The sequence below is a fragment of the Sarcophilus harrisii genome, chromosome 3, assembly GCF_902635505.1.
Source record: "Sarcophilus harrisii chromosome 3, mSarHar1.11, whole genome shotgun sequence".
In the NCBI taxonomy this organism is placed as follows: Eukaryota; Metazoa; Chordata; class Mammalia; order Dasyuromorphia; family Dasyuridae; genus Sarcophilus; species Sarcophilus harrisii.
Genome location: NC_045428.1, coordinates 5,694,769 through 5,707,317, shown reverse-complemented (window position 1 = coordinate 5,707,317; position 12,549 = coordinate 5,694,769). Strand labels below are relative to the sequence as shown.

Sequence of the window (12,549 nt, the reverse complement as noted above, 5' to 3'; positions counted from 1 at the left end):
GTAACTCAGTTTTTCTCTTTCAACACCAATGCAGTGAATACATACTGAATAGTGATTTATTACTATGAATTTGATACCTGACTTATTTTTGACATTTTATTTAAAATTCACAACTGGTCACAAGAATTCCTTCTTTTCCTATCACTGTCTCAGTCTAGTTTTTTTCTGATTCTCCCCATAAATTTCTCTTTAAAAAGTCATTTCCTAAGGGGATATCTCTCTCTCTCTCCTTCCCTTATTCCCTCTTTCCTTCCCTTCCTTCCTCTTTCTGTCCTTCCCTCACATCTCTCTTTCTCCATCTCTATCTCTGTCTCTCTTTTCTTCAGATATTATACCAACAAATGCAAAGATTCTGGAGATTTCCCTGTGTCGATTTAAAGGCTGATATAGATTTTGGTAGTTTGAATTTTCTGAGAACTCTCAGTCTGATAGAAATAGAGTTTGAAAAATGAATGAAGTTTCTTCTTGGTATATTAGACTTGTACTAGCTTGGAGGCCCTTCTAGCATCTGTCTGTGAGATCATTTGTTTCCCTACATATTTTACAGGTGAAGAAAATCAATAGCCACCACAAAGCAGAATAATTAAGTGAACCTTAAGGATTTAGATTCCAGCCTTTAGATACCTTTTCTCTATGTATTTTACCTTTTTTTTGGAAAACATCTTTAAGAGAAGGTGAGATAGAAACATGGAAGTTACTGCAAATGAATATTGTTTGTTTGAATAAAGAGAGGGAGCATCAGAGTCAGTGACTTTTAATTTGAAGCCTATCTGTGCATACCTTCATCGTCTAATCCTAGAGAACTATATTTTCTGGATGCTTAATTATTCAGCCTCCACCACCAAGTGAAATGATGGACTCGGCTAGCTTGGAAAGTGTGGGCTATTGTCAGGTTGAAGAGACTGCATTGTTTTTCGGATGATTTCACAGTAGACATTTATAACATTAAAAGCAAGAGTCTTGATTTCTCTGTACACAAAGACTTTCTATTTAGTCAATGCAGCATCTCTGGAACTAAATTGCACCAAAAGAGAAAAGCTGTTGAGAGGCCGTCCCTGGGTGGGAAGCAGGACAATTTATCTTCTACTGGGAAGTGGGGGGAGAGGGATGCTTATTCCTTCATGCAAAGCCTCTCCCTTGAATATTGCTGTTTAGAGACAAAATGCTGGAGCCCTCTAAGAAAGAACCCAATTGCTTGCAAATCTGATCACTTTTCTGTGGGTGGGAGGTGGGGGTGGCTGCTGTCCATGGTGTGGCAGCTGGAACAGAACCTAGGATCTTCCCATGAAGAGCAGCCCACAGCTTCCCCTCTGAGCACACCCTTTGTTCACAACGCCCTTCAGTGGCTCAGGGCTCCTTGCTAGCCCTGTTGGGCCTAGGCTGAGGGCGATGGTAGACAAATGACCTTGAAACACATTCCACATACTCGCACACCTTCTGACAACCAGCTTAGGAAGAAAACAAGGCAAAGAACAAAAGTCAAAACCACAAATGTGCAAACTGCTTAACTAAAGGAGAGAAGTAGTCAGACTGGTTATCATGGGAGCCGTGTATTTAGGTTTTCAACCTATAGACAACTAAAAAAAAATACCTTTTCAAGTCCAAGGGCTAAGAGAGGAAGTGGACCATAAGTGCCTCTGTGTAAACAAACCAAGGAGCATGTGAAAGAGTAACAGACATGTTTCAGTGTGGCTTCTGTAAAACGATCCCCTAAAGACTGAGAAGGGAAAGGAGCAAAGTAGAAAAGTTGAGGGGAGGAGGGAAGACTTCGGATATTATTTCTAGTCCCAAAAGATGAGGGTCCAGTGTGAGAAAGCTCTTTGTAAACACAGCAGGTTTGTGGCAGTGCTCGCCAGTTGGGCCGGGGGCTTCCTAAGAGTGTTTAGGAACCCAAGTAAACTTCCAGCCTTCTTCGTCTCGCCGCACAAAAGCTTGTCCCTGCTGGAAGGAATGGGTTTTCACGTGGCAGTGGGGGGTCAGGGATGTGGAAAAGACTACATCCGTTTTGTTGGGCGAGACATCGGGGGTATAGCCGGGTGAGATGAAAGGGGGGAAAGAGTGGGGACAAAGGTTAGACACGGTTTGTAAAGCACGTGATTGGTTGGGCAGCCCAGAGAAAAAGACCAAGTCCTCCTCCCGTTGGCTGCCTGTGTTCTGTAAGGGTGCCACCTGGCCGCTCTCATAAGAAACGCCAGCTCCCATGTCACCATGTTCGTAGCTGGACTCCTCACTAGCAAACTGTGGAAATGTGCTTCTTTCAGGCTGAGAGAGCAAGGCACTGTAGTTAGCTGGCACACTATCATCAATGGTGTCAAGGTCTTTTAATCCAAGGGTTTTCAGGACCCATGAGTCCACAGGTGGACCCGGCTGCCCCTCACAGGCAGCAAACTCACTAAAGAGGTTTCTCTTGGCATTCTTGGGATGGGGCGTATCCATGGCAGGGTACCTGCCCTCCTTTGGTTTCCTCTTCCCATTTTCTGTACATCCGTAGATGTGAGGGGGTCCATTCTGCATCAGCAGTTTCTAGAGGAGACAAAATTGGATACACTGGTAAAGAGATCAGAAAATGAGGAGCCTTAGGAAAAAGGGACACTCCTTCTTCAACCAATAGAGAGATTGGAGGTGTCTGATATTCTCAAATACATGTTTATATACAGTACAGAGGCCCAGTACCACTGATGACTTTTGATATACATTAACAGTCGTGTCTAGGTCATTCATTCTTATAGCTCACAGGAAAAGGGTCTTCCTGAATGCTTTCTGGATGACTCCTTTCAGGAAAGTTAGAATAGCATGAAAGAATGGAAAATCCACTATGCTTGGAGCTGGGAAAGGTAGATACAAAACTGGATCCAGCCTAATCTTTGGTGCCAAAGTCATGTCTTTGGGACTCTGTTTCCTTATCTGGCTTAAAACAGATGACCTCTAAAATCCTTCCCAGCTCCAAAACTATGGTTCCACGTCCCCTACCAACCTCTCAGGGAACTATATAACAATAGAGGAAAGCAGAGTTTTCAGCTTTGGATTGTTTGAACTGTATCACATGACATAGGAACTTTTCAGTGGCAGTCAATAAAGCAAGTAAAATATCAAAGAAAAGAAAACAATCCACTGGAGCTATTAAAAAAAAGACTTGGAGTAAGGAGGAGCAAGTAATGACATCTAAAGAACACCTTGGATTTGCCTTCACAATGTTCAAAAATGATATTTTTCACACTTAGAAAAAAATAAAAACAAAACCTTTAAGTCTAGCGGGATGACACACCTTATTTAACATTATACATTAAATCCAAATAAATCTGAATTCTGGCAAGAATCCAAGGCAGAAAACTGAGAATGAAAGTGGCACTGAATGAGCTGAAAATCAGTTTATATGACCAAGCAGCATCCTTTCAGATGTCTGATGGCCACCCAAACAAACAGGATACAGGAGGGACCAAAAGAAAGTTTTGGGTGCATGTGGTACCCATCTATTCAGCCCAGGAGACCTAATGCAAAATCTGCAGCCTGACATCTGCTTCTCAACTACTTTCTAGTCAACCTAAAACAGAAGCATTAAAAACAACATATTTTAATAACTTTATTTCAGTAAAATTCGTTACCTCTAATTCTACATATGCTATCGTATGCCTTTACAAACATGATTCAGAGAAGGGTACACAGGCTTCATAAGACTGCCAAAGATGATGACACAAGGAAAATGGAAGTGTTCCTGCCATAGAATTTCAGTGAATTTTGTTCGTTTCTCTTGATACAGTTCTTCCTTCACTGGCCTTTTCCCTCATTCTTGCATTGAAGCTGCCTTTCCAACTCAACCTTGGGTGTTTACTCAGGCCAAAATGTAACCTAACAGAATAGCACCTACCACATGGATGAAGCCTCATCCCAATGGTCTCTTCTAGTATTACAACCAAATCCTTTTTGGCTTGACACACCAAAATAAGAAGGAAAAATGAGCACAACTTATCAAAATTTGGAAAAGAGCCATCTATATTTTGAGAGAAGCGACTAGAGTTGGGACTCTATATCTACCAATGTAAAGGGTCTTCTTCTATAGAGAGATCACTGGAATGTTTAAGAACCAACTCTGAAAACTTTTCTTTATAGAAATTGTCTTAAATTAAGCCTCTCTTTTAGAGTGCTTTAGAAAAATAAGGAAGGAAAGAACAAAGGAGGCGTGCTAACCAGTGGGTTATTTTGTTGGGATATAATATCCATTCAGTGTCAAGAGATCTAAAAGAGGGAGAAAAGCATCCCAGGATGTTGGGAGAATCCCTTTGGTGTCTTTCTAAATAAGGTGGGAGGGAATAGAGATAAAATGGATTACTCTTTGCCCTGATATTTTCCCATTGGGAAGGCTGTTGAGTCACCATGCTCATCTCCATCTCCTTTGGCATGTGAGTTTGGATCTAAGAGACAAGGTCATTTCTGACTGTCTCCACATGAGAGTAACTCCCTTTCCTCCTGTATACAAACACATGGAGTCAGCTTAGGTTAGTTAATGAAAAGAGTGAGACTCATGATTACCACACAAATGAAAATAGGACAAAGAACAGAAATGGGGAGCTGGAGGAGACTTGTAACTTTAAAAGTCTCAAATACAAAACTTATATACAAATTTGTAACTAGATTGGAGAGATCCAGCCTTGGTCCCAATGTGCTAATAATATAAAGGAGTTAGGGTGACACTTCCTCCCCACATAATCCTCTGTACTTGAGTGTGCCCTTTTAATCATGGATTTTTTCCCCTCATTTCACGTTTGTATCTCCACTACCCAGCACAGTGCCTGACATAAACCAGGTTCTTAATTGACTAATTAAGCTAGATTATGCTATAAAGTCACTCTAAGGTATTAAAAGTGTATCACCTGAGCACCTTTACAGCACTGTGCATTTCTTCCAGGAACTCAGAAGAGTCTCCAACCCTTCCCTGACCCCCAAACTCCCTTCTGGCTCCACAATGAAAGCATCACATACCTTGGCTCTCTGCTCAAGACATTTCACTAAAGCCGAATTCAGGTATTGTCTCAGGTTGTTGTTCTCTTCGTGTAACCTGGCAAGTTCTTCCTCTTTCTGCAGCAGGGTGTCTTGGAGCTGGGGAGGAGATGCCCACAATGGTGAAAGCTGCTCGCCAATATTGACTTTGTAACTTCATCAATTGGCTCACGGGCCTGCTTAGCCTCCATTAGGCTTTTGTTTGCTTTCTGAAGACAATCTCAGGAAATTCTAGTCCTGCATTCAGCTGGTCCTTCCCATCCCCCACTTGACTGTTCAGTTTTCAGCTTTCAACTTTGCCTGTGCTTTGCAAACTATTTGACAAGATTGGGACACTTCCAAAATGGCCAGTCTGGGAGAATAACTGACGTGTGTACAGGAAAGCCGGGACCACCCACAACTACTCCAACAGAAACAATGGCACTCAGAGAAAAGGATCTCCTGGAACCTTAATCTCTGCCATTCACATAGGTTCTGGGTTCAATCTGATGTGTTTTATGAAGCTTGAGGTCAAACAAATATACAAGAAAAGCCCCATGATAGAAAAGCTAGACAAGATCGCCTTGACCTCTCTCCTTTGATGAATTTTCTCGGACTTTTGCTGATAGTTGTGATCTCTTAATGAAAACCATCATTTGAAGGAGATGGGGAAGTGAAAGAGAGAGTAGCCATGAGAAGCTATCACCTTCTATAAAAGCTTCAGGAGGCTGCCTTCTCCCCAAAATCAACACTTACCTGCTTGTTTCTGTAGAGTTGGGAAGACAGTTGATTGCCTGCACTGGCATAATCTTCACGGACCAAGAACTCCAAATCATTGCATTGCTCTGGGGGAAAATATAAAGGGAACAACACATCGTTAGCCCTCTCTAGAATCTGTCTGAGGGTTTTGGAACTATACAGTGAAGATGTCATTATCCAAATTACTCCAGCCAGGGATTTTATAGGGAAAGATGGCTGAGCCACTTTCTACCATTTTCAGACAGGTGAGTCCATGACGGGAAAATTTCCCCAGAATTTGACTTCTGGTGGCACAAAGGTGACTTGGTTATCGTGCACACATTGGTTTTAAAATATTCTTAATAGTAGCTGCACCTGCCCATATGCACACACATATATTCTCAAAAGGATGAATGCAGGAAGCCTTTGTGATTTATATTGGCAGATGTTAATGAAATATACTATATGTATGAGTATATATATACAGACACACACCCACACAGTGTGTTAGTGTGTGTGTAATTTCCCATTGAGAACAATGGCCAATTCCACATTTCTTTGCCAGTTGTAGACCACAAAACAACAGAGAGATGTTGTCTTGATGGCTATTGGTCAATTTCTGTTACTAATGGAAATGTGCCCTCAAAAAAAATTCATGTCCCTTCTAGGTATATCTGCCATGGACAATTATTGCATTGGCAGTTAGGTCGGTAGTACTAGATGTATAGAAATTAGAACATCTGTCTAAGGATCTTTTCCTGTGCTATTTCATCTTATCATCAGTGTCACACTTGGCTGTACCTGTAGCATCTCTAGATCTTTTTTTTCTTGTCCCCCAGACAAGTGCTAATTACTTTAGAAGCAGCAAAATTCCCTGGGTCACATGGGCACACAATGCTCCTCTCTTATCATCCTTTCAAAATAGATATTTTTGGTCTTTCCAAAAACACTCATTGTGGGGCAGCTAGTTGGTGTAGTGGATAAAGCACCAGTCCTGAAGTCAGGAAAACCTGAATTCAAATCTGGTCTCAGACACTTATGTGACCTGGACAAGTCACTTAATCCCAATTGCCTCAGCAAAGAAAAGAAAGAAAGAAAGAAAGAAAAACAAAAAAAAACTTCATTGTGCTAAAGTGTGGTCATCTTAAGGAGTGGGAAGAAGAAGAGTTGGGGATTTGAGTCTCAATTTCTTGATTTAATATGAGTATATAAAAGTATATGGTGGTAGAAAGCTGAAACAAACTCCCTGTTATTAACACTAAAATCTCAGTGTCTTTTAACTGCTTTAGCAGTTAAAGCATAAAAGTATGCTTTTAACATACCATGTATGAAAAATAAAAAAGGTTCCATTCTTAGAAATTAAAATATCTCTACAATAAATATCATTACTGAAGGCTCTTCAACATTAACTGAATATTTATTGCAGTTAGGGATTAAGAAGTCATAGTGGGAGAATTCAAATTCATACCCTGACCATGTAGGAAGATACATCAAATCCATACCTTGACCATGTGGGAGGAAGCCTGCATCCATTACATGCTCATTCCCCAAAGATACAAGTATTCTCTTAGTCATAGAGAATGACCACTTACCACTTACAAGACTCTGGAGATAACATCTCCAAGAACACATCCCTTCCTCCTCTGAAACCAACCAGGCAGGTCTCCCCTAATAGAAAAGGGTGAGCTTCAATGGATATCTTGACTCCAAAAGAGCTCAGTGAAATTGGACAGTACATAATGGCTAGCCACCAAAAATCCCCTAGTGAGTACAATGGCTCTCATCCTTTCCCCAGAATCCCACATGGTGGCCCAAAAAACAAACAAATGTTGTTGCACAAGAAGGTGACCGCCCTAAGTTCCCTCTTTGTCAGAGAACAACCAGCAGGTCTCTTTGTTCCTGGATCCAGGATGGTTTGGGTTTCTTTGAAAATGAACCAGCAGTCCCGCTTTCCGGCTAGTCAGAACTCCCTCCCCCTTCCCAGAGACTTTCCAGCATTGGGTGTAATTGGTGGATTTTGGTGCCGGAGAGCTCCCAGAGCAGTGCTGGGGAAAGCAGAAGAGCAAGACTTACCCTCTGCCTGTGGCTCTTGTTGCTGCTCTCTGTTGTCCAGGAGACCAGCAGCCCAAAAAGAGACCCAAGTTTCCCTGGAAACGTCAACACTGGATGCTGACGTTGAGGTGGAATGGGGGCAATTATAGTTCTGGCCCCCTGCAAAGTGCTGATCTTGGCAGGGGAGACCGGCGCTCTGTAAAATACAACACAAGGGGTGGGGTCCAGGCATGTGGGTGATACCAAACAGGACAGAAAAGGTGGCAGGAGGAAGGAGACATGAGATACACTTAAAAGGAACACCGAAGGTAGGAGAAGTTGGCGTGGGCTTTGCCTGTGAGTGGCCAAAGTGCACTTAATATAATTTTCTATTTCTTGCTTTGACCAGAAAGTAAACCAACTCCAATCCGTCTGAACACAGACCATCCCAATAAGCACCTTTTTCTTTTTTCTAGTTTGTTTTGCTCTTTAGTAGACAAATAAGAAAGTAACATAATTCAGAATCTCTAAGAAGCATCCTAAAACTTTAGCATATTCTCCCTGAATTGTTGTAGAGAACCTAAACCTGTTCTTGAAATTGGTCTATGATTCCATTCTCTTCTAACAAAAAAGGGGGGAAGCAAACCCTATGAAATAAATTTCCATATAAAATGCTCCATATCTTTGCTTTTATGAGTAGATGCGATGTCTGAGATTAATTTACCCACATTGCTCACACTTCACTTCATGTGATTAAGTACAAAGTGGAGAAAGGGCCAAACCAGTAAGACCACAGTCTTGTCTTCCTTGTCCATTTGGTCTGAGGATCCCACAATAGATGGGGTGACCCCAAGAAATGAGACATTTCTTGATTGGCCTGAGACAGAAATCCCCCAACAACAACAACAACAAGAACTAGGGATTTTTAGAATGTGCTTCTTTTTTTTTGTTTCCCCGCAGGCAATTCATGACCAACTTGTCTAATTCAGGAATATTGTTCCCAAACTCAAGGACCAGTTGGCTGTAACTTAATTCTTGCATTGGAAGTGGCTGTTTTTGCACCTGTCTTTTGACATTTGCACACATACATTCGTACATGCATGTTGTAATAAAATTAAGCAGTTAACTTGCATAGCGAGTTCTCTCAGCTGCATCTCAGTAACTATATAACAACATTATAATATTGATATATAATATCAATAACTCAATAACTCCTGACTCCAGTTTCCATCTGCAGTTCCATTTGGATGTAAAATAGACCCAGTGAAAACTCCTAGTCCTAATCCCTCACTCCAGATCTCAGTCCTCCAGCCCACCTGTCTAGCATTCAGCACTTCCTCCAAGGCTAACCTAAGGAAGCCCCCTTCTTCATGGAGTCCTTCTCCGGCAGCTAGAGCCATCCCACAAAACAAGGCAAAACAAGGCTAGCAGGAGCACAGACTATCCGGGTTAATGGGTCAGGAGCTCCTAGTATCTATTGGACAATGGTTCAACTTCCCAAAGGCACCCATCTTTGCACGTTAGAGCCCAGAAAGAGCTTCCTCTTCTCACCACGTTCGAATTTCCTGAGGGAAAATATAAGCCAGGAGAAGCCGGGGCAGGGAGAAGCAGGAGTTAAGGACGCTCAGCCTTGCTCATTTTCTCTGCCACTCGTTGCAAAAAGTTCCCGTCTGGAAGCGAACCCTGCTTGGACGCGGCAGCCCCAGGAACTTCAGCCAAGTTTTTGAGAGACTTTTTTTTTCTGCAAGATCGCGGGCTCTTGGGCTAAGGAGAGCCTCCCTCCTTATCTAACCCCTACCTGGAAGCACCAAGAAAAGCCCTGGGCAGACTCCAGCTCTGCTGGGATGCGCTGCGAGCTACAAACTAAAGTAGGAGAGGTGGGGGGAGGCAGGAGGCTGGAGGTGGGAGAAATCCTGGAGCAGGGAGCCAGCTGCTCTGGGCAGGGAGGGCAGGCAAGCTTCCGAGGAAGGAAAAAGCCAGGTGGCCAAAAGGAGGAGGGCAGCGAGCGCCCCTGGGACGGAACCTGGCTGGAGCCGCAGGTGCCCGAGAGCGCCTGCCTCCCCGCTGCAAGGAGCCCGCCAGCTCCGGCTTCTCGCGCGGCCCAGAGCCAAGGCACCTGCCTCCCGCTCCCCACTTACCATCTTGCAGGCTGGGGCCGCAGGAGCCGCAGCCTGGAGCGCACTTTCCCCGGTCCGGCCCGACAGAGGAGCTTTAAATCTCTGGGAGGGGGCGAGCCTGGGGAGGCGAGTTCTAATCCCCAGGAGCTCCCAGTGACGCCTCGGGGCTCTCGGGAAACGCCGCGCTCTGATTTGGTGCGAAGCTGTCAAACTAGTGACGTGAGGGCACAGCCTGGCAGCCGGCTACTCGAGGGCACACACGGGAAGGGAGCCGCCGCCGGGGCTCAGGACCAAGGCCAAGTCCCGGGCAAGGCTGCCCGGCAGCCGAATGACGGCCGCCCGGAGGCGCTTCAAAATGGGCGCCTGGTCAGTCGGCCCAGCTGCGCCCCGACCGTGCCCCTCCCGTCGGCGCGGACCCGAAAGCCAGGGAGCGAGCGCGCTGCGCCAAGCCGGGTTCCCGGTGCCCAGAGAACTCGGCAAAGCTGCTCTGCCGCCCGCGCTGAGCCGGGGAGCCCAGCTGGGAAGAGCCGGGACGGAACAGTCAAGGCCAGGGATGGGGAGAAGGGGTACAAGCCATCGGGGCAGAGCAGCCGGGAGAGTGGAGAAGGCGCCGGCTGCCGGGGAGTGGCCAAGCGGAGGGAGGGAGCCCCGAGGAGAGGCTGAGCAGCTCGGAGCAGCCACCACCCCGGCCGCCGTGCCCTGCAGCCCTGGACCGTCCTCCGCTTTAGATCTGGGAGGACCTGGCCAGACTTAATCCCACCCCCTCCGGGAAAGGCGAGGAAACTGAGGACGGAAAGTAGAAGGCTCATATTCTAAGTCACCACCACTGGGTAGGAGTGACTGGCGCAGACACTCATGTGGATGCTTGGGATGCGCGTCAAAGGTTCTCTTATGTTAAGGTTGTAAGGGGAAACTGAGACGTGGGGCCCAACCTCTTTCTGAGGAAACATCCCCTCCGGGACCTCCCTGACCAGAGGGTGTCCAGACTTGAAAAGAAAGGGAAAAGGATTCCCTTCTCTTTTCCATTTTCCACTGCACTAAAACCAGTGTTCTTAACCCGAGGCAAAATCTGCTCATGGACAGCTCACCCCATAGCCTCAGGGGACCAGGGGAAGCCCAGGGCCCTTCTTCCCTACCCTCTCTCTTTATTCAGGCTTTTACCTCTTGGGCCCACTCTCGCATCCAACATTCCCGTCCAAAGCGCCCCTCTCTGCTAGCACTGCCTGGGGGAGCTTTCTCTTTAGCAGAAGGCAAGTTCTCCAAGGACAGGACTTTGCCTTTGCGTCCCCGAATTAATAAATCTTAATAAAATCTGCATTTCTCATTCATCCCTTCATCCATGTCCACGTGCAGGAGCTAAACTGCAAATACACAAAGCCAGGAGAAACCTCTTTCCACAGTTTTCCAGGATGGGATCTTCAGGTCTGCCCAGACAGGAGGGCAGGAAAGGGACAAATTGGGAAAAGAGAGGGAGGAAGCAGCGTCCCTGCCCGCCTCAGAACAAGTAAGCCCTGAACTCTGGAAGCAATAGGGGTGGGGACTGAGATGTTCACTTCCAACTGGGTCAAATTGATCTTCTTCATGCCCAGGCCTGAGACAGTCCACAAGCATGTTCCCATTACTGCAGACGCTGACTGAGCCCACTAAAAGGGAAGGGCAGTAATGAAGTAGAAGGAAACAGATTTTCCAGGTATAATTCGGAATTCTTCAGCCTTCAGGGATCACACTTAGACTCCTTTGATAAATGGAAAGTGATTTTCAGGCACATGTCACCAAAGGAAGGGGATCCAAGGCTGTCTTTAGGAATGGGATGGAAGATAAGAGAACTTATTTGCTTTTTATCTAACTGGTAAAAGAAAAAAAGGTGCATCTTTCCAAGAGGGCAAAAGAAAATTGTATGGAGATCAGTAAACTTCTTTTCTTTTCTTTAAGGAATCCTGATTAAAGGAGGGGAAAAATACTCATCTCAAACAGTTTCATCAAAAAAGGAGACATGAAGGAGATTCAATCACTTTCAAATAAAAATAAATAAATGAAAGGAGAAGAGGTTGCCACCTTCTACAAAAAAAAAAAATCCTTCTCTCAGTGCCAGGGTTATCATGTGTAAAAAGGGGCAGATTAGTTCATCTCTTAGGTTCTTTTTGTTCTAAATTTGTAACTTTATAAATTAATTTTAAATAAATTTCATTCATTTCTGTCCACTGGTATCAAATCTTACATGGTTTATTCTTATTTCTGACTTGTTTTTCAATGTCTTTGGTCCCAAACCTTTCAATTTCAAGGTTATGCTACCCAGTATTCTTCTATGCCAACCCAACCCTAGGCAAGTCACTTAAACCCAATTGTCCCCCTCCCCAAACAAACAAATTCTGCTATATAAGTCATAGCCATTACTAGTTTAGAATTATAGGCTTCAAGATGAAATGGAGGACTAAATGTTCTCTGAATCCTCTTTCATCTCAAAAGCTATATTTCTATATGAATAATGGCTGCCATATATTGATAGAGTGTGTCACATTTATCTCCATGGTTAAGGAAAATGAGTCTCTAAGTAGCTTGCTGGAGGTCCCATTCCTATCACATTTTCTAAACAGGATTTGAACTCAGACCTTAGTTTTATTCTATGACTCAGAATCCCTGATTCTATCCATGTACTATCTATTGCAAGAGTCATTTCAGTTAGGAATCC

At 44.4% G+C, this 12,549-nt stretch overlaps 1 protein-coding gene across 1 annotated transcript; it reads right to left on the bottom strand.

Moving 5' to 3' along the window:
• Nucleotides 1-231: 231 nt before the first annotated feature.
• On the bottom strand, nucleotides 232-8,015 carry GMNC (geminin coiled-coil domain containing). The gene is made up of 4 exons (XM_023500898.2): nucleotides 7,786-8,015; nucleotides 5,731-5,819; nucleotides 4,978-5,094; nucleotides 232-2,523 (listed from the first exon to the last, which is right to left on the bottom strand). The coding sequence occupies exons 1-4, from the start codon at nucleotides 7,994-7,996 to the stop codon at nucleotides 1,873-1,875; spliced, it is 1,068 nt and encodes a 355-aa protein (XP_023356666.1). The 5' UTR covers nucleotides 7,997-8,015; the 3' UTR covers nucleotides 232-1,872.
• Between the last annotated feature and the right edge of the window lie 4,534 nt (nucleotides 8,016-12,549).

What these genes read in the sequence shown, in the direction of transcription:
- GMNC (XM_023500898.2), bottom strand. Translation starts at nt 7,996, where the DNA reads ATGCCTGGACCCCACCCCTTGTGTTGTATTTTACAGAGCGCCGGTCTC. An exon ending in ACAAGAGCCACAGGCAGAGG is followed by an intron (nt 5,820 to 7,785) that starts GTAAGTCTTGCT and finishes ATTTTCCCCCAG; the next exon opens with AGCAATGCAATGATTTGGAG. An exon ending in AACTCTACAGAAACAAGCAG is followed by an intron (nt 5,095 to 5,730) that starts GTAAGTGTTGAT and finishes TCTCCTCCCCAG; the next exon opens with CTCCAAGACACCCTGCTGCA.